This window comes from Lissotriton vulgaris, chromosome 8, assembly GCF_964263255.1.
Source record: "Lissotriton vulgaris chromosome 8, aLisVul1.2, whole genome shotgun sequence".
Classification (NCBI taxonomy): domain Eukaryota; kingdom Metazoa; phylum Chordata; class Amphibia; order Caudata; family Salamandridae; genus Lissotriton; species Lissotriton vulgaris.
The window spans coordinates 1236991394-1237017128 of NC_141696.1; the positions used below are offsets into that span (position 1 = coordinate 1236991394).

At 43.8% G+C, this 25735-nt stretch overlaps 1 protein-coding gene across 1 annotated transcript in view; it reads right to left on the reverse strand.

Moving 5' to 3' along the window:
* The window catches only part of LOC147698535 (cilia- and flagella-associated protein 337-like), a 554785-nt gene that overhangs the window by 257268 nt on the left and 271782 nt on the right, over positions 1 to 25735 (reverse strand). Inside the window, exons 13-14 of the mRNA XM_086935138.1 lie at positions 25357 to 25600; positions 7272 to 7377 (exon numbers count right to left, since the gene is read on the reverse strand). Of these exons, the coding sequence (XP_086791264.1) occupies positions 7272 to 7377; positions 25357 to 25600 (350 nt within the window). The remainder of the gene's footprint in view (positions 1 to 7271; positions 7378 to 25356; positions 25601 to 25735) is intronic.

A 25735-nucleotide genomic window follows, 5' to 3' on the forward strand; every position in this document is an offset into this window, starting at 1 on the left:
CCTATTCCCCTATAAACCCACAACCCGCTCCAGTAGTAAAACATATAATTTACTTAAAAATATACATAAATTATCAATTAATTAATCAATTAATTAATTAAAATAATTCATTGTCAATTAATATTTAATTGCAAAATAAATTAATCATTAAAAAATAATTATTTAATTACAAATAAATTACTTCCCACCCTATTCCCCTATAAACCCACAACCCGCTCCAGTAGTAAAACATATAATTTACTTAAAAATATACATAAATTATCAATTAATTAATCAATTAATTAATTACAATAATTCATTGCCAATTAATATTTAATTGCAAAATAAATTAATCATTAAAAAAAATTATTTAATTACAAATAAATTACTTCCCACCCTATTCCCCTATAAACCCACAACCCGCTCCCATAGTAAAACATATAATTTACTTAAAAATACACATAAATTATCAATTAATTAATCAATTAATTAATTAAAATAATTCATTTCCAATTAATATTTAATTGCAAAATAAATTAATCATTAAAAAAAATTATTGAATTACAAATAAATTACTTCCCACCCTATTCCCCTAAAAACCCACAACCCGCTCTGGTAGTAAAACATATTATTTACTTTTATATATTTTTTATTTATAAAAACATATTAAACACATATTATAACAATTAATTTAAATACTTAACTAAAATTTCTAACACATATTAGTAAATCGAAATTACTTACATCGATATATATGCTATCGATATAAGTAATTTCGATATTACTTACCTTAGGGTCGATATTCTGGCCATCGATATTCTGGACATCGATATTCTGTCCCATCGATATTAGCAACTCGATATAAGTGTAAGTCGAAATTAAAAATTCGATATTTTGACTGTTTACCCCTATGCAGATAAGTCATTCTTAATGCTTGATAGCATGGGTAATGTTCACGCTGTCACAGCCCCACTCCTTTTAGGGGCCCCGTTGCAACAGATGAAAATAATATTGAAAGAAAATTACAATCAAGCTTTCTAACATTGTTTACAAAAGACAGAAAAAAATGAATTAACTCAAAGAAATTAAAACTTTACATTAAAGACTATAAATGGTTGGTCAAATAAAAAATGTATTGGGAGATAATTTGCAAGGGGCGCTCCGAAAGTTCGACTGCCTAGGGACCTCCAAAGGGTTTAATCCAGAACGGACCACACTCTGCAACTACTTTGAAGCAGGTCTTCAATATTTTTAGCTTTTTTACTCCATTGTTAAAGTATTATGGGAATGTGTGCTTCATGATTATGAAATTTCTCTTGCCAAGCTACGAACATGGCTGCTTCCTAATAATGATAACATGTGACTTAGAAACCAGGGCCTCTTTTTAAAAAAAAGCTTGCCAGTCACAAAGCACACATATCACAAAACACAGGCTGTGTCATTGTAAAAGACCCATTCCGACTGAAGCAGATGGTTTTATAATAATTTCTGAATCACAAATTGAAGGGGTTATGAAAGAGGCACCCCCTCCTTTGTGTGAGTTGCAATTCGATGAATCAATGGTTCATGTCTTCATGCGTGGTTTCTAACCATTGATCGGTAACTGACTGCTAACTTGGGGTGGTATGGCACAGCTTCCCTTTGGGATTCGTTTCAGGCATACTTAGTTAACATTTTATGCTCCAGCGCAGGCCTCCATCCATGTGTTCACAGTCAACCATACAGGATAAGAGAGGATTGCAAAATGTGACCTTTCACATTAATGTTAATTAGGAAGGAGGGTTTGTGAGATTCCATGACTATACATTTTGGGATGGGACTTAGTATGTTAGATGCATTGCAAAAAGAAGTGGAGTTCAGAAACTGAAATGGAATTCAGAAACCAGTATGGAATGTGTATATCCAGGTTTTCAAAGTACGTAAAATGTCAGCTATTTAGAACAAATGCTTTAACAGGTATGTTAGAAATTAGGTTTCTGGTTGGCAGAGGTATGCACCCTGTCCAAGCAGGAACCACAATCTTAGTCAGGGTAAGTCAGATACACACCGTAAATGAACCTGTGCTCATTCTTTGGTAGCTTGGCACAGAGCAGGCAGGCTTAACTTAAGAGGCAATGTTTAAAGTATTTGTGCATAACTTCAAACAGAAACCCAGTAGAAACACCACAAAAAGACTCCACACCAGTTTAGAAACATAGCTTGCATTTTTATGAACAGAACACAACCAAAACAACACAAATTCAATAAGTATAATTGGAGTTATGAATTTTTAAAAACAATCATGAAAATATAGTGCATAAAAGCTTAAAGCACCAACCGGGGATATATGGTTGTACTTGACCGGGCTAAACCCAAAGGTTCAGGCTGACCACAATGGTGCATGAGTCAGGTACAGGGACCAGCCTTGGCCCGCTGAAACAGTATCTTGGCTGTGCCAACGTCCAAGACAATGCGAGAAGCAGGTAGGCAATGTTGTTGATCCTTTCGATGAAGGCGATGTGCCAGCTTCCGAGCTGTGCAACGTCAAAGATGTGTCAAGATGCGAGAAACACAGAAGCAATGCATCAGCATTGAACTGCTAGGTTGTAGGCAATGCGAACATAATGAAGTGATGCCTTGGCCCTGAGCAGCTCAGGGATATGTCGGTACCTGGAGTTGATGCGCCACAGTCGGTGATGCCATGTCGGTGGTCTGTATAGTAGCAGCAAAGTATCAGCTTTGAGGGAGATGCACCAGTTCTGATCAGTGCAATGTCATCAATGCGTAAATACTTAGAGTTGCAGCACTTTATACCCACTTCCAAGGTCCCAGGATTAGAATGGCACCACGTGGCAGGGCATGCCTTGCAGCAAGCAAGGTCCAGGGGCTGTTGCAGGGTGAAAATAAGTCTTTGATGTCCCTGAGACTTAGAACAGGGGGCAAGGCAGCATCCGTGGAGTAACTCTGGGTTCAAGTGAGATGGGTACAGTACTTCGTCAGCTGGGCAAAGGGTAGGGGGCAGCAGGGCAGCACAGCATAAAATCAGTTCTTCCAGAGCGGCATTCTAGCCGAGTGGCAGTCCTTGTAGAAGCACAACAGTCCTTCCTTCTGGCAGATTTCTTCACAGGTCCAGTAGTGTCTAGGGCCTAGATGTATCAAGCCGTTTGCGATTCGTTAAGGCCGAAATTCGCAGAATTTCGGCCTTAAGGAATCGCAAACGGACATTTAGCATCTTTTGAGATGTATCAGAAATTAGCAAAATAAGGAATCGCTAAAAATTGCGATTCCTTATTTTGCTTATGCATTTAAGGAATCGCAATTTTGCGATTCCTTAAATGGCATGTATGAAACTTTTTAAAATTGCGAATTTGGGTTAAGGATTCGCAAATTAACACCAATTTGAGGTTCGTGTTAATTTGCGAAATCCTTTTAAAAAACAAAATTTGGAATGCAATTGGAAATCAACATCTGAGGTCTCTTTTAATGCCTGGAGGGAATGGCTATCCTGCATTAGGGGCACTGACAATCCTGCTCTTCACTCATCACCATGGCAGGTTACCAACAAAAAACTATGGTCTTCTTTAGACCAGGCCTCCTTTACCTTCGATCCACCATGATACACCATCAATGAGATCAACACTTAGTAAATGTGGGGGTGCTTGACGCACGAATTGTACTGGTTATATCCTGCACATATGGACTTACCAGACTTAGACACAATGTGCAGGGATGACAAGTATACCTGGTATTATCTGATAAGATTTGGATGGAGAGCTCTACAGAACTGTACACAACCGTGAAGATTGCAATGATGGCATATTTTATTGTTTACCTTGCTCATTTATTTATTTATTTGCTTATTTATTTGTTTATTCATTCATCTCATCTCACTTACAGATTCGGTCTGATGTTACCTTCTTGTTTTCATTATGCTTTATTTTCTGTTCCTGTATGTATTGTTCTATATGCATTGATCCATGCTTGACCACGGCGTCACTCCAATACGAATGTAAATCTACTGATGCAATATGGCCGTTATCATCTTTGTTTTTGCTCAATAAAAAAGATTTGAACTCAAAAAAAAAAAAAAAAATTTGACTATTTTGAAGGTGGCATGTGACACACATACATGCCCATAGGGCATGTATGTGTGCCATATGCACACACATGTAAGTTTCAGGGGTGCAGCAGGGTGTCCATGAGACACCCCTGCACCCTTGAAATAATTCTCAAATTGCGATTAGCAAATTGCGAATTCGCAATTTGAGAATTACTGCACAATCATTCCTATGGGCCTCCTGGCCCATAGGAATGCATGGGGAATTATTCCTTATTTGCGAATTCGCAAAATGCGAATTCGCAAATAAAGATAAGTAAGGAATCGCAAAAAAAATGCAATTTTTTACATACATTCCATTTTGCGAATTCTAAATAGCGATTCGCAAAAAATCGCTATTTAAGATTCGCAAAAAGGAATCTTGATACATCTAGGCCTAAATTTGGTGGAGTGAGAGACACAGTACCTATACTCAATTGTGCCTTTGTAGTGGAGGGATTGCAAAGAAGGGCTCTGAAGTGGATATATGTCCTCTCTCTCAGCTCTGGCTACAGACTCACTGTAGGGGGCTATACAGCCCTTTGTGTATGAACAGGAAACTGTCTATGCACGTGTAAGTGTCAGCTTCTCCCTCCCAACCAGCCCAGGATAACCCATAAGGATATGGATGGCCACTCAAGTCACAAATAAACTTACTATGTGTGTCTCTGTCTAGAGGGAATGCACAAACTTCAGCTATCACCCACCCCGGACATGTATAGGAGACAAGCTGCAGGCACACAGAGCTAAGAGCACAGAAAGGCCATCTTTCTAAAAGTAGCATTTCTAAAAAAGTAATGTTAAATTAAACGGTGCCAGCAAAGAGGATTTGTCATTACCATTCTAATGATATGAAACATGACAGAGCTGCTCCTTCTCAATCAGGGATTACAGTTTATAGGTGTAATAAGGAACTCCCAATGTAAACCTATAGTAGGAGTAGGCTTCCCACACGAATTTGGGTCTTTTTCACTACCAGGACATGCAACACTTAAAAGTTCACGCTGTGTCTTTTAATTACATAGCACCCTGCCCTACGAGCTACCTAGGTTCTACCTTCGGGGTGATATGTGTAATAAAAGGGTAGTTTAAGGCTTGGCAAGGGGTTTTAAATGCCAAGTCGACATGACAGTGTAAACGGCAGTGGCAGGCCAGAGACATATTTAAAGTGCTACTCATGTGGGTGGCACAATCAGTGCTGCACGCCCAATAGTAGCATTTAAATTAAAGGCCATGGGCACATGTAGTGCACTCTACGAGGGAGATATAGATAAATTAAATATGCCAATAGTGGATAAGTCAATCAAACCTTGTTTAGGGGATAATCACCTGCACTTTAGCACTGTTTGGTAGTGGTAAAGTGTTCAGAGTCCTAAGGGCAACAAAACAGATGCAGCAAAATTGGAGGAAAGTAGGCAAAAAGTTTGGGGGAAGACCAGGTCCAACAAGGTGTTTTAAATGGAATATCCCAATGAACCTTAAAAAAAAAAGTTGATTCAAATTCAAGCATAACTTTAGACAAAACAATCAGACAGTATAAAAAATAGCACTTATATCATGCTGATATAGATTCCTGAGCCAGACTTAAATTTGTTCATACACTTAAAGTACACTGCTGTACAGCATGGATAAAAGACATAGGCGAGACCTATTGGTTTTGCCAGCCCTTGTTTCATTTGTTAGTCTCAAGCATTTTTGGAGACTTTGTAGTAATTCTGCTGATTATTGGCTGTGGAGCTGCCATAATTTTTTTCATTTACAATCGATGCCATGTCAGAGAGCGAAATGCAAAGGCGGTACCCACATGAACAGCTGTGCCGAGACAGACTGGCAAGCTGCTTGGGCGATGAATAGCTCACTGAAATCAGTGAAGAATGGTTGTTGTTAGTTAAAAAAGTAGACCTTCATGGAGTGAAGCTAACATTTTGGTGTATTAACTTTATTTTATGCAACCGTTAAGGTCACATCAGAGGTTTTGCCACAAAATCATGATGCCCACCATCACCACCATCGCCTTTTGAGCTGTTTCCAGACTATTGGCTTGAACAAGACTTGACAACATTCAGTTTGCACAACCACGTCTTCTCTTTGAATATCAGCAGAATAGGAGACATGAGTCTGGCCAACATGCCTGAATAGCTATATTTCAGGGTCGCCCGGTACACACATTAAGAGAGATGGTATGTGTGCAAGAAGTGATCCATGCTATGAACACTGGCTCTGGCTGGATTTTACCAGTGCATTTCTGCCTCGCTTTTTACTCATAATTAGATAGATTAAGCATTAGGCAGTTTGTTAGATAAACATTGCGAATTGGCCATTCAGATAAGAGATGCCTTCACATCTGAGCTGTCCAGAAAGAAGTCACATACCAGACTACAGGTTGCTCCTCCTTTTATTGACCAAGATTGGACACTGACACAACAAACCCACACCCACACAGAGCTCAGCGTACCGAGTCGGTACGTCGGATAAACACAGAGGCACGCTGTGTTCAGGTATGCAGTGCAACAAATCCCATAATACTCTAATTAGGCAAGGTTCGTTTACTTTATGCTCTCGGAGCAGTGCTAGAAATAGGGCGTAAGTCTTTGGAAATATATTTCTGAGAAAGATGGTAGAAATGTTTGTTGTATTTGCATTTTTTTTAAATCCCCAGCATAGCAATATACTTCATTTGACTTGTAGTCACAGCACATGTACTAAGTAGCAGGTTACGTCAATAAATGTTTTTGAAATGTACACTGTGTCAATATTAGTACAGATGCTTGAGTGTGACATTCTTAGTACAAAGGGTGGGTTTCCCAATCACCACTGTGTCCCTGAGAACAAAGGGACTGTCTTGTTTACCAGAAAGCACGTCTCCCCCATAAAATAGAGCAGAGTTCAGGTCAGCAGCAAACAAGATTTGCCTTCCTCATACATAACACATTCAACTAATTCTTTCTGTTATAGGGTTAGGAATCAAAACCTGTAGACGTAGGGCATACCCCTAAGAATAAAAGCAAATGCATTGTAAAGCAATTCAGAAAAGTGAAATTGTGCCATGCATACATTCACAGTCACCAAATGCCAACATATTCAGTTTAGATTAATATCTTCTATTAAAACAGTGACGGCTTAAAGTGAGTTGTTCATTAGCTCATAACAATTTTATCTAAGGCCCTTGATGTATATCTATAACTAATGACCAACATACTAAATGCCATTGGCTCACCTTAATTATGTTGTCTGTAGCGATGGAAAATATTTTGTTATCATCTACAGAGATGTCTACATGAAATATTGGAGCAGTATGTCCAATTAGCTTGCCAGTAGTCCTCCTGAAAATGAAGAATATATACAAAATGTAACAACATGTGTTGAATTTATCATGGCATAGATACTGCAGATATTGCAGATGTTGAAAGATAAAGAGACTTAAAGGTCAAATCCAGAAGATGGCCAAGATGGCGGTCACAGTTTGAGGAAGCTCCTTACCTCCTCTGCCATCTGCATTAATCTTGACAGGTTAAACGACACACTCGGACACCTGTTGCCTCCCCCACACCCTGAATGATCCCACGGTCGCTGCCGTAGAGCAGAAGCTGAGGGAGCGGCGAACCGCCTGTGACTTGTAAGTGGCAGCTGTGACTGTGGCCTGCTAAGGGCCTGATGAGCCAGTAGGCTGGGTAGAGACGAGAAGGTGTGGGTGGTCGGCGTGGCCGCACAGAAACGGCTGTCTCTACTGCGGCTTGGTGGCCGCTCTGTCTGCCTGCCTGGGAGTGACTCCTCTGGGCCTACCTTTAGCGGGTGATGGGAGACTTGACAGAACCCTCCCATGCGTCCCCTTGCCCCGGTACTGCTGAGGCCTTGGGGGGAGGGGGGTATGCCTTGATGCCCAGAGGTCATATACTGCTGAGGGGCCCCCACTCCTTCATGCTCTGTGCCTCGGATTACTGGTCTCTTTCTGGTGCTGGCCTTACCACATGGGCAGCCTAGCTGCTCGTGCTAGATAAGGCCAAGCAGGCCAGAGGAGGACTCCCTTGCCTGTCCATTTAATCCTGCATACTGCATTAGCCTGGTATCTCCGCCACCTGAGCCACCCTAGATACTTTTGCTACCCAACAGTAAGTGGGCCAGGTAGGAGCCCTTCAACCATCCTTGGCTTCCGAACTCGGTCCTACAGCAAATTTAAAAGGCAAGGGCAGAGTCCCACGGTCCGTTCAGGCCCAGACTAAGATGTACTGCTTTACTACAGGACCGGCAGGCTCTGGGGGCTCTACGGGACCCCCTGGAGGGAATGAACCCTTGGGACACGCCAAGCCCAATATGGCCACAGTTCTCAAGGCCATACAATCCTTGAAAGTTGTCCTAGAGAACAGGGTGGGTGAAGTCCAATAGATGGAGCACTAATTTGCCAAGACCTCCGAAACGTTGCCACTGAGGCATGGAGGCCAATCGCCAGGGCTTCTTCAGTGGAAGACACTGCTTCTGTCCTGAAATGTCAGAAAGCTGGACTGTTGACTTCGATGCAAACCTGGAAAAGAGGGCGAATGATGCTGAAAATTGCTCCTGTCGCAATAATTTGAGGATAGTTGGATTCCCAGAGAATCAGAGCCATGAGATGCTGCAAAGTTCCTAAAAGGCTGTTTTGCTCATGGAGCCCAGAGTCATCTCTCGCCATTGTTCGAAGTGGAACCCCCCATAGATCCTCAGCCTGGGATCCCATCTGATATTCCAGCGTGCCCAATCATTGCCAGGATCCAAAACCTTTGGGACAGGACATGATCCTTAGAGTGGTTCGGGGCTGTCCGACCTCCGTTTCCATAATGCACACATCATGCTCTTCACTCCCTATACCAGGGCCGTCCAGCATCGTTCAAAAGTACAACAGAGGGTCCCTGAAAACTTCTATTTGGAGAGGGAGGCAGGGAAATAGGCAACAACAAGAACAATAACCTCTCACTAGTATACACTTTGATATAGGTAATATATCCTACATAAATTCAAATAATAACATTGTCCCAAAACAGAGATTATTGAAAAAACATTTTCTTTTTATTCACTCAGTTTTCTAATAATTTAGAACATTGCAATAGCACCATATCATAGTCTTGGTACCATGTTTTTACACATATTCTATGTACACATATTCTATGTACACATATTTATGGCTCGAGTGATCGCTCCCCTGCCTGCGCTCCCTGTACAACTTGGTATCGTTATTTGTCAGCTGCTGTGCTAACAAGCTTTGCATCCTAAGAGCGTGTGCATTCAGTCCTCATTGCCTGATTATTTCTCATGCTGCACTGTGTCCAATTCTGGCGATTTGAGAGCGCGTGTATTTAGTTTGTTTTCATATTGTGATTTTCTCATAGCTGCACTGTGTCTAGTTAGCCATTTAAAGAGCGTGTGCATTCCGTTTTCATTGATTGCTCACTTTAACCCGACCTGCGCATTGTTTGTAAGATCCTCCGGCGCCCTGCTCTGCCCTCCCCTCCATTTTGTGATTGTTGTTGTTGTGCTCCGTCCCTTGAGCCCGCCACGCCTCCCAGCTGAGCCGCCCTCGCCCCTCCCCCTCCACTATCCATATATGACAGGAGGTCCCGCGCGCAGCGTCTACGCGCAGCGACCGCGCCCAATTCGCGCCGAAGGTGCGCCAAAGGTAAGCCCGTCTACGCCCGTCCGCGCCTGGACCGCGCCCAGCGCCAGACCCTCTGCCCTTCGCGCTGCCCAGCCCTCCCGCATTACCTACGATGCCTCCACCCTCCTAGCCCTCAACCCCGGCCGCTCCCCCAACTGCGTCCAAGCCGCTCCTGGACACACCCATGGACCTTTCTCATGCTACTCCTGCAGATTCAGCGGCACCGACAACATCTCCGCTACGACCACACCACAGAGTCCCGATCCCAACCACCTACAATGCATCCTCCTCAACACTCGATCGGTCCACAGACACGCCATCGACCTATGGAATCTACTAGACACCATCTCTCCAGACGTCGCCTTCCTAACAGAAACATGGATGAACGCCTCCTCCGCCCCAGACATCACCATTGCCATCCCTGAAGACTATAAGATCACACGCAAGGACCGTACCAGCCACACAGGAGGAGGAATCGCTATCGTCCATAAGAAATCAATCCGCATCTCTACCAGCTCTGACGTCAACCTCGCCAACTCCGAACACCTTCACTTCCAGATCCACATCGACCCCAAGACCACACTCAGAGGCACCCTCCTCTACAGACCACCAGGACCCCGCGCAAAATTCAGTGAAGACATCACGGACTTCATCACTCCACACGCGCTCCCCTCCAAAGATTACATCCTTCTGGGAGACCTCAACTTTCACCTTGAAAAGAACAACGACCGCAACACCACCACCCTCTTGGACAACCTCGCCAACCTTGGACTTAAACAACTAGTCACTTCCCCCACCCACATCGCAGGTCACACACTCGACCCCGTCTTCACATCCAGCAATCATGTCTCCTTCAGCCACACTACAGATCTCCTATGGACCGACCACAGCTGCGTTCACTTCACCTACAACAAGCCGAAACCCATCAACCACTCTCAACCTACCCTGCAAAGAAACTGGAAGAAAATTACCACGGACCAAATCTCTGCATCGCTCCTTCGAAACTCCCCAGCCCTCTCTTCTAACGCCAACGAAGCCGCCGCCAACCTCACCCTATGGTTGTCCAACACCGCCGACACCTTAGCTCCACTGAAAAAACGTCAAAGCAAACCTGGCAGCAAGAAGGCCTCATGGTTCAACGACGATCTCAAGAAGTCCAAGAAGCTCTGCCGCTCCCTCGAAAAGGCCTGGAAAAAAGACCCAACCACCAGCACCAAGGACGCCTTCAAAAGCGCCACCCGCACTCACCACCAACTGATCCGAAAAGCCAAGAAAACAGCATTCAAGGATCGACTTGACAACAACGCCCACAACAGCAAGGAACTTTTCAACATCGTCAAGGAATTTTCCAATCCCTCGGCCAACTCCAACGACATCACCCCCTCTCAAACCCTCTGCGACTCCCTAGCCTCTTTTTTCCACAACAAGATTGCAGACATCCACAACAGCTTTGACAACCAACCCGGAAACCAACCCACCCTACCATCTGCTGAACCTCCTCCCCCAGCGAACACCCTTAACGCTTGGAACCCAATCTCCACTGAGGACACCATCCGCATGATGAACTCCATCCACTCAGGATCCCCCACAGACCCTTGCCCTCACCACATCTTCAACAAAGCAGACTCCGTCATAGCACCGCACCTCCGAGACGTCATCAATTGCTCCTTCAACTCCGCTACCTTCCCTGAAGACTGGAAACACGCTGAACTCACCGCCCTTCTGAAAAAACCAACAGCAGACCCCACCGAACTCAAAAATTACCGCCCCATCTCGCTTCTTCCATTCCCGGCCAAAGTCATCGAGAAAGCCGTCAACAACCAGCTCGCCGCCTTCCTCGAAGCCAACAAATCACTCGACCCCTCACAATCTGGCTTCCGTGCAAAACACAGCACTGAGACCGCCCTCATCGCAGCAACAGACGACATTCGAACTCTACTGGACAAAGGAGACACAGTCGCCCTCATCCTCCTCGACCTCTCTGCAGCATTCGACACAGTCTGCCACAGCACCCTCTTACAACGCCTCAATAACATCGGAATTCAAGGAAAAGCACTTGAATGGATCACCTCGTTCCTCACCGGAAGAACCCAGAGAGTCCGCCTTCCTCCATTCAAGTCCGAGGCCTCTGAATTCATTTGCGGCGTACCACAAGGATCCTCACTCAGCCCCACCCTCTTCAACGTATACATGAGCCCCCTCGCGGCCATCGCACGCCAACACAACCTCAACATCATCTCTTACGCGGACGACACTCAACTGATCCTTTCTCTCACCAATGACCCCAGCACCGCCAAAACTAACCTACACGAAGGAATGAAAGAAGTTGCCGAATGGATGAAACAAAGTCGTCTGAAACTGAACTCAGACAAAACAGAAGTCCTCATCTTAGGTACAACCCCCTCTGCATGGGACGACTCTTGGTGGCCGGAAGCCCTTGGAAAAGCACCCATCCCGACAGACCACGCACGGAACCTTGGCGTCATCCTGGATTCTTCACTCTCAATGAACAGACAAGTCAGCGCCGTATCCTCTTCCTGCTTCAACATTCTTTGCATGCTCAGAAAAACATTTCGCTGGATCCCCTCCGAAACAAGGAAAACAGTCACCCACGCTCTGGTCACGAGCCGGCTGGACTACGGAAACACCCTCTACGCAGGCACCACCGCTAAACTCCAGAAGAAACTCCAACGAATCCAAAACGCCTCAGACAGGCTCATATTAGACATCCCACGCAACGAACACATCTCTGGTCACCTTAAAGACCTCCACTGGCTACCCATCAATAAGAGGATCACTTTCCGTCTGCTTACCCACGCACACAAATCACTCTACGACATCGGACCAGATTGCCTCAACTCTCGACTGTCCTTCTACACCCCCTCCCGCCAACTACGTTCTTCCAGCCAAGCCCTCGCCACGATACCTCGCATTAACAAGACCACCATGGGAGGCAGATCCTTTTCATACCTGGCTGCTAAGACATGGAACTCACTCCCCGCTTACCTTCGCCTCACCCAGAACCACCTAGCGTTCAGAAAGCAGCTTAAAACGTGGATATTTGACAAATAATCCTCCTCCCCTCTTAAGCGCCTTGAAACCCTCTGGGTATGTAGTGCGCTATACAAATTCTATGACTTGACTTGACATAATATATACAGTACCCCCAGAAGTCAGAAAAACACACATAAAGGCCCAATCAACTCAAACACACAACTCAATCAGACAACCAGTCTTACCAATCACACAGACTGAAAACAATAAATTAGGTAACAAGAATTTTTTTTCATATAATAAAAAGCTATAATATATATACAATACACCAAAAACAGAGGAACAGCGCCGACGCACGTTTCGGAAAGGGATTATAGTACTAGCTTCCTTCGTCAGGGCGCATTAAATAATTATTTCCATATTAGCCAGTCCTTTCCCTGATTCTATTTTCCACTGTTATTCATCCAACCATATAATCACAAGGGGGCAAATCAATGGAGTCAGTATAAATATCTGACACAATTATCTGTAGGAGACAATGAAAAAAACATTACATATCCATAGTCACATAATACAGTGCTTCATAATGTTGCTTTGAGAATCAAAACCCAGGTACAAAAAAAGAAAGAAAAATCAAAGAAAATTGCAGAAAATACTAAGTCACCCATAAGTGCTCATGAGATGAGAATAAGTGCCAAATCCAGAGCGCGATAGAGTAGACCTCATGAACCTATATCATATGAAAAAAGCTGGATGAGCAGCCCAATCCTAAAGGATGCTCAGAGGTATAGAAACCACAACCAACATGCAGAAAAGCGGAAAAGAAACATATCTCAATATCCGCACCAAGTAAACTATCGAAGAGACTTCAACCTACCCTAAGGACTCTGTGAATGGATAGAGACCAATGCGGGTTGGGAGAAATATATCCAGTCTGTAACTCAGCGGAATGTTAAAAGGGATCCCACATTAATCTCAGGATAAGGACCTCTGAAAGTAAAGATGGTAACTTTGTGATTCCAGTAGTGAAATATCACGGACGAGCTATCCAATCTAAAAAACACACGCACCTAGGGGCGAAGAATACTTCTGTAGAGGGTAACCTTCCCGCTCACTTTCCCCAATCGCTACAGGTCTATATGAATAAACTTACCTCTGGTATATTAGTGTTTTGTTGAAAAAGGATGCCAATCCCTTATTTAATCTTCCTCCCGGGTGCACCGTCACACAAACACACTTTGGCCCACAGAATGGGGAGTCTCTTTAGGGAGCGTCTCCAAATGATGACACAGACATTTAAATAGTAGACCGGAAGTATCTACACCTTCCCGCAGAAAGGGACTTCTCCGAATCCCGCCACACTATAAGAAAGATAAAAATGGCGGGACCATTAGTTCGACATGCCTCATACGGCCAGAGATCTAATAGTAGCCGATACAGAAAAAGGGCTAACTGATTACTAGCACAGACTCTGAGGAACCAGCCTCTCGGTGTACGAATATCAAATGCACCCAAGCGGGGAGCGGTTCCAATTCCCTCGTACCTGAAATAAATGCGGCGGTCAGTCCGTAGCTCGTCCGGATCAAATCTGCCAGGACAGCGGTAAATTGCTGGAGCAAAGGGGAGTTCTCATTTATTGTCAGGCTACATGCGGAATGCATTGCACCTGATCACCCTGTCCGAGAATCAACAAAGCAGAGATAGGACTTAAGCTTCAAAAGCACGGGCGCCATATTGGAAAGGTAAAAGCAAACGAAAGTGCCATAGACGCAGATACACCCCGGAGCCCGATACAGGATATGAAAATAGCGGGCCCTGGGAGAAGGACTAGAGTGCCCATCGTGGATGGGAGTAAAACACAAAGCTTAAATATCCGAAACCAGGGAGAGAATATCAACAGAGATAAACCCCTTATATTAGTCACAGCAACAGATCGGGAGGCCCATATTCCACGCTCAACATAAATGTCAAACATACGTGGAGCACCAATACATCAGGTTAGGTATGTACTAGGCTCAAAAATATACAGTAGAGCCCATACTCAACATCATAAGAACAGACCAAAAAACATAATTTTACAAAGGGAGAGAGGCTGACATGGCTGTCAAAGATATATATAATTCTAATAGACATTCAGGCAGACTAAATATGTCGCACCCCCCAACAAATGTCGGGCAGGAAGATGGTCAAATGAAGGAACAGAGAAATAGGGACAAGCCATTAGAGTATAGCATTGCTCCATGGGATACATTCATTCAATCCTGATACAGCTGTTTGAAGAGTGTATATCCAAAATACCTCTCTCTTTCTTCTTAGACCGTTAATGTTGTTGTCCTTTGGATTATGTACTTTTTCCAAGATAATCCATCTGATTTCTGTTGGTAAATGTTGTTTCTCATGCCAATGTGCCACTAGCTGTGCTCCTCTCTTGTTATTTCTTATAGATGATTTATGCTCACTCAGTCTCACTCTAAATTCGCGGCTTGTCTGACCCACATAGCCTTTGGAGCATGGGCAAAGTATTAGATATATTACATTGGATGACCTACAGTTAGTCATCTCCCGGAATGTGAGTTTTCTCTTACCCCAAGTAAGTTCTGACGAGGTGATTGCTTAATTACATGCATGGCAGTCGCCACATTTATGTGCTCCTGTAATGGGATTGCCTCCTGTAATAGATCTTGGCACGTGGGTGTACTTATCTAACATAACATGGAACGCAACATTGTGGCAAAGCTGTTCAGAAAATCTTATGTAAAAGACTAAACGCGCTTTTGAATTTCCGATATGCATGTTTGGAATCGTAGTTTTAAAGGTTGGCACGCACGCAGGGGTGGGAGGTTTGAAACACGCAGCTGATTGGGAGGGAGACCACGTGGGAGATACGATTTAGAGAGTAGATGGAAGTAAGTAACGGATCAACAGTTTGTGAGAAATGGCGAGGACTGCAGTTCTTTAAAAATAACCACAGCAGGTACGGAGGGAAGTGGCGTGTGGGAAACGCTGTTTGACTCTAGGAGTAATAACACGGGGAACAGATGGTAGCTTGGTTCTTTTAAACTTGCTAATGAGCAATGTTGGGATAATGTGTGATACACCCGTTTGGAGGCCTCAAACAAGGTTTCATATATTTCTAGAACAGCGGTAACCTTTGAAAATAAACTCTGTTGTGGGAGGGAATTTCTGCACGTAAACTGAAGGGTTGTGACAATTACATGTTCAAGGGAGATAAAGAGATTGGGACAATTAGGGAAGAAAAAGCAGTAGTATTAGGACGGGAAATGAGAGTTGTAATCAGCTAAGATGAAAGAAATGACATGCGAGGGATAAAAGATAAGGGACAAGATGCAATCTGTGACCAATCTTGTTAAAAAAGTGCAGTACTGACCAATCTGAATTGCAAGTATGTATATACTGAAAAACAATGAGTGGTAATATTGTTTTGTTATGATTAATTGCAGTGACCCCCGAAGAAGGGCCTGTAATGGCCCGAAATGCATTGGGTTTTTAAACTAAAATAAAGACTGCTTGTGATGAACGACGCATCATTCATATTCTTTTTAAGAAGCCCGGATCGGCACAATTAGAATACTAGAAAATTGGAAATTGGCGCAATAATCGGTTTCTGTGTATTGGGACAAAAAATGTGATGAAATTGTTGGTATAAACAGGTAGACTACATAATTAAAAAATATGGAATAGTACTGATAAATGGTTAAATAACCTTCGACTATGCATGCACGCCAGGGGCGGCATGAAGCTGTGCGAGTGGTCTTATGGGGCTGAATGCGGCCCCATCCCCTAAGATTTCATTCTAACATAAGGCAGTGGGGTAAGCCTTAAAACAACCGTTCTGCACGCAAACCGAACAAAGGGAGAGGAATGAGGAAGCGTGAAAAAATAGGATAAACAAGGTGTGCATCCCCTCAACAAAAAATGGACATTCATACTATAACCCCACCCAGGGAATGCACCCGTCGGAGAAGAAGAGTTAAAAGAAAAGAGGAAGCATTTGAATACTAACACACGGAAATTGATGGAAGACCATAGTTCATCGCAAGCAGGACCAATCTGTACTTATCTAACATAACATGGAACGCAACATTGTGGCAAAGCTGTTCAGAAAATCTTATGTAAAAGACTAAACGCGCTTTCGAATTTCCGATATGCATGTTGGGAATCGTAGTTTTAAAGGTTGGCACGCACGCAGGGGTGGGAGGTTTGAAACACGCAGCTGATTGGGAGGGAGACCACGTGGGAGATACGATTTAGGGAGTAGATGGAAGTAAGTAATGGATCAACAGTTTGTGAGAAATGGCGAGGACTGCAGTTCTTTAAAAACAACCACAGCAGGTACGTAGGGAAGTGGCGTGTGGGAAACGCTGTTTGACTCTAGGAGTAATAACACGGGGAACAGATGGTAGCTTGGTTCTTTTAAACTTGCTAATGAGCAATGTTGGGATAATGTGTGATACGCACGTTTGGAGGCCTCAAACAAGGTTTCATATATTTCTAGAACAGCGGTAACCTTTGAAAATAAACTCTGTTGTGGGAGGGAATTTCTGCACGTAAACTGAAGGGTTGTGACAATTACATGTTCAAGGGAGATAAAGAGATTGGGACAATTAGGGAAGAAAAAGCAGTAGTATTAAGACGGGAAATGAGAGTTGTAATCAGCTAAGATGAAAGAAATGACATGCGAGGGATATAGGATAAGGGACAAGATGCAATCTGTGACCAATCTTGTTAAAAAAGTGCAGTACTGACCAATCTGAATTGCAAGTATGTATATACTGAAAAACAATGAGTGCTAATATTGTTTTGTTATGATTAATTGCAGTGACCCCCGAAGAAGGGCCTGTAATGGCCCGAAATGCATTGGGTTTTTAAACTGAAATAAAGACTGCTTGTGTTGAACGACGCATCATTCATATTCTTTTTAAGAAGCCCGGATCGGCACAATTAGAATACTAGAAAATTGGAAATTGGCGCAATAATCTGTGTATTGGGACAAAAAAATGGATGAAATTGTTGGTATAAACAGGTAGACCACATAATTAAAAAATATGGAATAGTACTGATAAATGGTTAAATAACCTTCGACTATGCATGCACGCCAGGGGCGGCATGAAGCTGTGCGAGTGGTCTTATGGGGCTGAATGCGGCCCCATCCCCTAAGAGTTCATTCTAACATAAGGCAGTGGGGTAAGCCTTAAAAAAAACGTTCTGCACGCAAACCGAACAAAGGGAGAGGAATGAGGAAGCGTGAAAAATAGGATAAACAAGGTGTGCATCCCTTCAACAAAAAATGAACTAATGGTCCCGCCATTTTTATCTTTCTTAGAGTGTGGTGGGATTTGGAGAAGTCCTTTTCTGCGGGAAGGTGTAGATACTTCCCGTCTACTATTTAAATGTCTGTGTCATCATTTGGAGACGCTCCCTAAAGAGACTCCCCATTCTGTGGGCCAAAGTGTGTTTGTGTGACGGTGCACCCGGGAGGAAGATTAAATAAGGGATTGGCGTCCTTTTTCAACAAAACACTAATATACCCGAGGTAAGTTTATTCATATAGACCTGTAGCAATTGGGGAAAGTGGTGGGAAGGTTACCCTCTACAGCAGTATTCTTTTCCCCTAGGTACGTGTGTTTTTTAGATTGGATAGCTCGCCCGTGATATTCCACTACTGGAATCACATGGTTTCCATCTTTACTTTCAGAGGTCCTTATCCTGAGATTAATGTGGGATCCCTTTTAACATTCCGCCGAGTTACAGACTGGATATATTTCTCCCACCCCATATTGGTCTCTATGTATTCACAGAGACCTTAGGGTAGGTTGAAGTCTCTTCGATAGTTTACTTGGTGTGGATATTGAGATATGTTTCTTTTCCGCTTTTCTGCATGTTGGTTGTGGTTTCTATACCTCTGAGCATCCTTTAGGATTGGGCTGCTCATCCAGCTTTTTTCATATGATATAGGTTCATGAGGTCTACTCTATCACGCTCTGGATTTGGCACTTATTCTCATCTGATGAGCACTTATGGGTGACTTAGTATTTTCTGCAATTTTCTTTGATTTTTCTTTCTTTTTTTGTACCTGGGTTTTGATTCCCACAGCAACATTATGAAGCAATGTATTATGTGACTATGGATATGTAATGTTTTTTTCATTGTCCCCTACAGATAATTGTGTCAGACATTTATACTGACTCCATTGGTTTGCCCCCTTGTGATTATATGGTTGGATGAATAACAGTGGAAAATAGAATCAAGGAAAAGATTGGCTAATATGGAAATAATTATTTAATGGTCCCTGACGAAGGAAGCTAGGACTATAATCCCTTTCCGAAACGCGCGTCGGTGCTGTTCCTCTGTTCTTGGTGTATTGTATATATATTATAGCTTTTCATTATAAGAATTTTTTTTTCTTGTTACCTAATTTCTTGTTTTGAGTCTGTGTGATTGGTAAGACTGTTTGTCTGATTGAGTTGTGTGTTTGAGTTGATTGGGCTTTTGTGTGCGTTTTTCTGCCTTCTGGGGGTACTGTATATATTATAAATATGTGTACATAAAATATGTGTAAAAAAAATGGTACAATGCCTATGATATGGTGCTATTGCAATGTTCTAATTTATTAGAAAACTGAGTAAATAAAAAGAAAATATTTTTTCAATAATCTCTGTTTTGGGACAATGTTATTATTTGAATTTATGTAGGATATATTACCTATATCAAAGTGTATACTAGTGAGAGGTTTTTGTTCTTGTTGTTGCCGTCCAGCATCGTTGCCACTCATTCACAGAGGTCAAGAAAAACCTCTGGGTGCTTAAACTTCAATATATCCTCCTCTTCCTGGCGAACATCAAGGTCTTCTTTAACTCCAAATCATACTTTTTTGATACTCCTTAGCTTACCTGGGACCGCTTTGAGGTGAGAAGAGACCCAAGTGAACCCAGGGATGGGTCATGGTGGTGGACCGCCCCGAGGTGTGGCAGGTCGCTACCTGAGGCCACAGTGGAAGAGACAAACTTGTTCCTGGGACGATGACTGGATGGGCTTTTCAGACTCGGAGCCCCCTTTACTCGGAGTGATGGTAAACGACGGACAGCTGAAGGAGGCGCCACTGGAACAGGCTTCCCGGGGGGAGGGTTCCTTAACTGACCCTATCCAGGCATGTACCTACTTTTCTTGGGGGCAATAGGCTAGCGGTTTTACCCCGCAGAGACTTATTGTACTCTCTGGTAACTGTATGTCACACTCACCATAATTATCTTCATTACTGTGTCCTACTTGGGGGAGGTCTATTCAGCTTTCTGAGTTCATTACTTGCTCCTCTATCTGTTTTTTATTTCTTTTTGTACTTCCTCCAATAAGGTCAGGTTTGGGCGACAGATGCTTCAGGGGTGGAAGTAGGCAGAGGGGGAGGGAGTTAGAGGGAATAACGGTCATGGTTTGGTGTATTGGTTTATGTTTTGTTTAGGTTGTATCTACCAAAGTGTTATTTCACACCTGTGCTGCACCCCATGAGTGGCCCACCAAACTCCTCCGTCCACTGATGCCCCACCTGCATCCCTGGACAGATTGCACCTCTCAACTGCCCCATAACCCCACCAACGGCTGTCATACCCTCATTTAAACTAGTTTTGGAATCTGAATGGCCTCTTGGAAAGCATCAAACGCACTGCTGGATTGCGCTTTGCCAAACGCTTCCAGCCCGCTATTCTCATGCTACAGGAAAATTACCCACTTACTGGGCACCCAATGTACCTTCCTCCGTGGCTACGGGTATGACAGTGTGTTCCACATGGGCTTCACTCTAGGCTCCCAATCCTATTATATAAGGGGTTCCTCCTGGCAGTTACTAACACACATGTAGACCCCCTGAGAATACATACGTGGCGATAAAGGGCCTCCTCGAATGCCACCACCTTAACTTCCTCTCAGTCTGCCTACCTAACCAAGCACCAGCAGTTGCACTGTCCTCGCTGACTTCCTTGTTTGCAAATCTGAAATGGGCGTATCGGTCCTTTATAATGACTTTAACGCAGTGCCCGACCTAGACGCAATGGCAATCCCACTCAAGGGCGCATTTCCTGTGCGCATCAACTTTCGTCCTGGATGGACGTGCTGGGACATGTGGAGAGTCTTGCACCCTTGGTGCCCAGCAAGGCAGTGATTTGGGGTCTGGCAAAGTGATTTCTCCATAGGAATGAAACGAAGGAGATAGTGCAAATCACGGCCCTCGAAACTGAGGTCCACGCCCAGGAATGTGGGGCCCCTGACCGCCTCACCCCTGACCATACACAATGGCTTTCGATGGCCCGAGGCCAACTGTGGCAGCTCACCCTTGTGGCCACCCATCAATGCTGGCCAGTAAGACCAAGAATAGGCCAAATCCAAAGGATGACTAGTAATTGTCAAATGGAGTTTAACATGGATGCCATTTATTTTTTATTTTTATTTTGAAAGTTTTATATAGCGCGGACAAGAACTTTGCAGATATCAGAGCGCTTTACAAAGAGAAGTTCATGAGGGAGCATAGTCAGACAGATAAATCAATAGGTCAAACAGTACAAATAGGTGGCTACAAAGCCAATCACGTGAGTAATAAGACAGCTAATACAAATAATCAAAGGGGTCAAACATGTAGTACAGATCGGTTCGCGATAATAGTTCAAGTGTATTTAGCCATGAGGATAGCTTTTACTACATTTTTAAAGAGTGTAGTGGAAGAGATAAGCCTGGTTTCGGGCGGGAGTGAGTTCCAGATCCTAGGCGCCATTCCTGAGAAGGAGCGCTTATATGTTTTTTCCTTCCGGAATCTTCGAGGTTTCAACAGAAGATTGTTTGTGCCTCTAATGTTTCTAGCTCCTCCAGAGATTGTCAGTTTCTGAGCGAGGTATCCGGGTGAGTTTAGGTGTACCGCCTTGTGTGTCATGCAGGCGATTTTCAGATGTATTTTGGCTTCAAAAGGCAGCCAGTTCAGGGATTTCAAGTCAGGGGTAATATGTGAGTACTTTTTTGACCCAGTGATGAGTCTCGCTGCAGCGTTTAGAGAAACTCTTAGGGATGCGGTTGTAGTTAGGGGGAGTCCGCAGAGGGAGATGCTGCCGTATTCAATTCCAGGGATGACTAGTGCTTGTACTGCTGTTTGGAAGTCTTTGGCTGGGAGAAAGGGTTTAAGTTTCCTCAGAGTATTGATCTGGAAGTTCGCTCCCTTTGTTGCCTTGCTGATATGTTGCTGCATGTTGAGATTGGTGTTGAGTGTTATGCCTAAAGATTTTGCTGAGTCCACGATGGTGGGTTGGACATTGAGTGCGGTTAGGTGTTTAAGCCAAATTTGAGTGGTGGAGATCTTCGCTGGAGGTGACATCAGAAGGAACTCTGTTTTCAGGGCATTGAGTTTGAGATGATTATCGGCAAGCCAGGATTGGGTGCATCTGATCGTTGAGTTCAGGAGCAAGATGTCTTTGGGGGACTGTAATTTGAGATAAAGTTGGGTGTCATCGGCGTACATGTGAAAGTGTACATTGGATGCTTGTAGCAAGGTGGTGAGAGGTTCCATGACTAGGTTGAACAGAGTTGGGGATAGAGAGGATCCTTGGGGGACGCCTACCGTTACCGGAATTGGCGAGGACATCAGGTTGTTGCTCTTGAATTTCTGCGACCTGTTGTGAAGAAAGGAAGTGAACCACTTGAGAACAGTTCCAGATAAACCCATTCTTGTGTTTAGTAGTTCTAGTAAATTCTCATGTTTAACGGTGTCGAATGCTGAAGAGAGATCAAGGAGGATGAGGAGGCAGGTGTCATTTTGGTCTAGCATTTGAAGTGCGTCGTCAATTATGTGAGTCATAGCAGTTTCTGTACTGTGTCCTGCTCGGAAACCTGACTGGTGAGGGTTGAGGAGATCAAATTGTTCAATGTGTTTAGTCAATTGTAGTTGTGCGCATTTTTCCAGCAGTTTGGCGAGAGTGGGAATATTGGTAATGGGACGGTAATTGTTGAGATCAGAGGGGTCGGCTGTAGGTTTCTTTAGTAGAGGTGTGACCTGACCAACTTTGAGGGAGTCAGGTATGCTTCCTTGTTGGAGAGAGCTGTTGATAATTTTAGTCCAGAGAGGGAGAAGCAAAGGGGTAAAGTCTTTTACTGCGGTAGCAGGAAGGGGGTCCGTGAGGTGATTGGATGGTTTCAGGGGGCTGAGCAGTTTGCCAATTTCTTCTTCCGAGTATATGCCAAAGGTTGACCATGTAGCATTGTTTTTTGGCTCAGTGGGTACTAGGCACTGGGGTTTGGAGTAGAGGCTTGCGTAAATGAGGAGATCGCTCTTTATGTTGTCAGTTTTTTGGATAAAGAAAGCAGCGAAGTCTTCACAGGAGGGTGCCTCACGCCCAGTGTTGAGTGGTTGGGGTTGATCCTTGCCCATTGCGGTCAATGGGCAGGAAATAGGAACACTATAATATGTAGCCACTCTATAGCATTGCAAATATGTTTTGACTGCTTTCTATATGAAAATAAACATTTTAAAACACAGAGAAACACATGTAGGGATATTTTTAAGTTTTGACTGAGTAAGCAATATGTTAAGGGCCTGGCTAGACAGTGATTACCATACTATATCAATTAACTTGTCATACCTGGTGTAACAAAACAATGGTTTACTTGTTTCAACAGATTTTATAATCAGGGACCAATAACACTATTTTTAAATTATTTTTTAGGCATGTCAAATAATGTCTGGAATGCTTAAAACAGGTGGTCAAAACAAAGCTTTGGACAATTGATTACACATTGTTCAAGTGTAAAGGGGGAAGTGGGAGAGAGGAGTGCAGTAGAACTTGAAAATAACAAGCAGAAAAGAGTAAGAAAATTCAAGAAAATACCAGCTACACCATGGGTACTTCCAAATATTTTCCAGGGGCCAACAATTATAATCTGAGGTGTGACAGAGGGCTGCATTGATGCCGGCAGGCTAGGGAGAGGAGCTGTAAGGTGGGCATGGGGGACAGAAGCATGTACATGGTATGGACTGTGAGTCCTGGAACTGTTTAAGGTTTCATTCCATGCTGCCATCTAAATTAAGCTCCTAGTCTCTGGAAGAGACATAGAGCCTGATTTAGAATACAGCCGATTTGTTACTTCATCATAAATGTGCTTGAGTAACCCGTCAACTGAATTCTACATCAGGCCCATACTGTGTTATGCTGCACCAGAGTTACTATCACTCTACCACACCCTGGAGTAAGCCTTCTCTGCTTACTATTGCTACCTTTGATGGGACAAGTGTACAAGTAACTTTATTACTGAAGTGGAATGAAATTGAAACTTGGACCTCACAATCTCCTTATGCCTTTAAAATCAAAGGCATGCTATACATTACGCATGCTTAGAAACGAGATCAGATAAGGTAGCATTTTCTTTTTTTAATCCTGGGAATGTTTTAGCATTGGCACTAGGAGGCCTGATATTTAATCCTAAATTTAGCATTTTGCCTACATATGCTGGTTGTGGACTCTATGTTAAAATTTTGGGCAGGCTCCACAACACAGTATCATTTCTTTGATGAGAGAAGCCCAGAGTCACACTATTGGGACCACTCACACCCCATTTGTTGTGCACCAAGTATGTGATAGGAAAACAGGGCTGTAATCCGACGATAATTTTATGTTACCAATGGAGGAGAAAACACAAAGGGGCCCATTAGGATCACGGGCGGATTGCCACCGCCCGCATGGCGGTGGCGATCCGCCTGTGATCTGACCTTGCCTGCCACCCATTTCCCCCCGTCATATTACTATGGTGGGGGGACCGCGGTGGACGGATTTAATATGGTGGCAGTGTCTGTTAGACACTGCCAGCCATATTACCATGGGTGCGGTAACATGAAAGGCATGTGGGAATAGACTGCGGGGGCCCATTGCTGGCCCCTGCAGTCTCTGGGACTCTGGGAGGTGGGAGGGTGCACATGGGGGGTACCTATGGTACCCCCTGCAGTTCTATGCACAACATGGCAATCACCGCGCAGTGCCTGTCATGTTGTGCATAGAAGTGCACGACATGCCTTCCTGGCATTGTGGCGAGCTGTGCTGAGAGCACCGCCCGCCACAATGACAGGAAGAAAGGATGCGTACGCCACTGTGGCGAGCGCTTCCTAATTGCCCCCATGGGGGCCCCGTCCTTATGGTGGGCGGTCCCGTTTCCTGATAGGATTGCGGGCGGACTCATCCTAATGACCCCCCAAGTCTCATAGTCAAATCACTAAATATGGCATAGTGAAAAAGTTATATACCGAGTCCTGCACTGTGTTGTTGGTACTCCTGGTTCACCAAATTGTTTGATCATGGTTAAATCATGTCTTTCCTATGCCTTTGTCCCGTTAATTTCTATTATGTGATAGAGGTGGCTGAGCCAAAAAAAAGCTCAGGTCAAGTACAAGTCACATGCCTGGCTCTAGCTCAGCTCAAAGTTCCTTTGGATCCTCCAGCCCAACAACGAGACAAGCCTTAGTGTGGCTTCTGTCTGCCTTCTTCTCTCTAACCACATTTGCCAAGAATTAAAGACAAAGCATTCATGGTTGATTTAAAACAAGAGAGAGAGAGAGAGAGAGAGAGATACGGCTCCTTGGTGGCAAAAAAAACTGTTTTTCTAAAGCAAATGTACACATTTCGGTGTTACAGACAATAATTACCCTGGCATGTATGGGTTCCACATGCGAATAATCCTGTCGATGCCACCCGTCACAATGAGATTGTTTGCTTTACAGAAGGCAAATGTTTTCACTCCTTTGTAGACTTGGAATACAGTGCTGTCTCCGTGAGCTCTCCTCTGCGGTGACCTTTGCATTCCTGGCACTCTTTTTACTTTGGATTCTTTCCCAGAGTCCTTGATCTCTCTCATCTGTTGCTCAACGTTTGTTGTTCCAACTGTGCACCCTAAAAGATCAAGCAGTCGGTTAAAATATACACCCATGAGGGGCACATCCTTGCGTCTTTTCATTTCTCTTGAAAACAAGTTCGCTTGCATACTTCATCCCAAAGAAAGCTTCTCTGCTTTCACCACATGCCTTA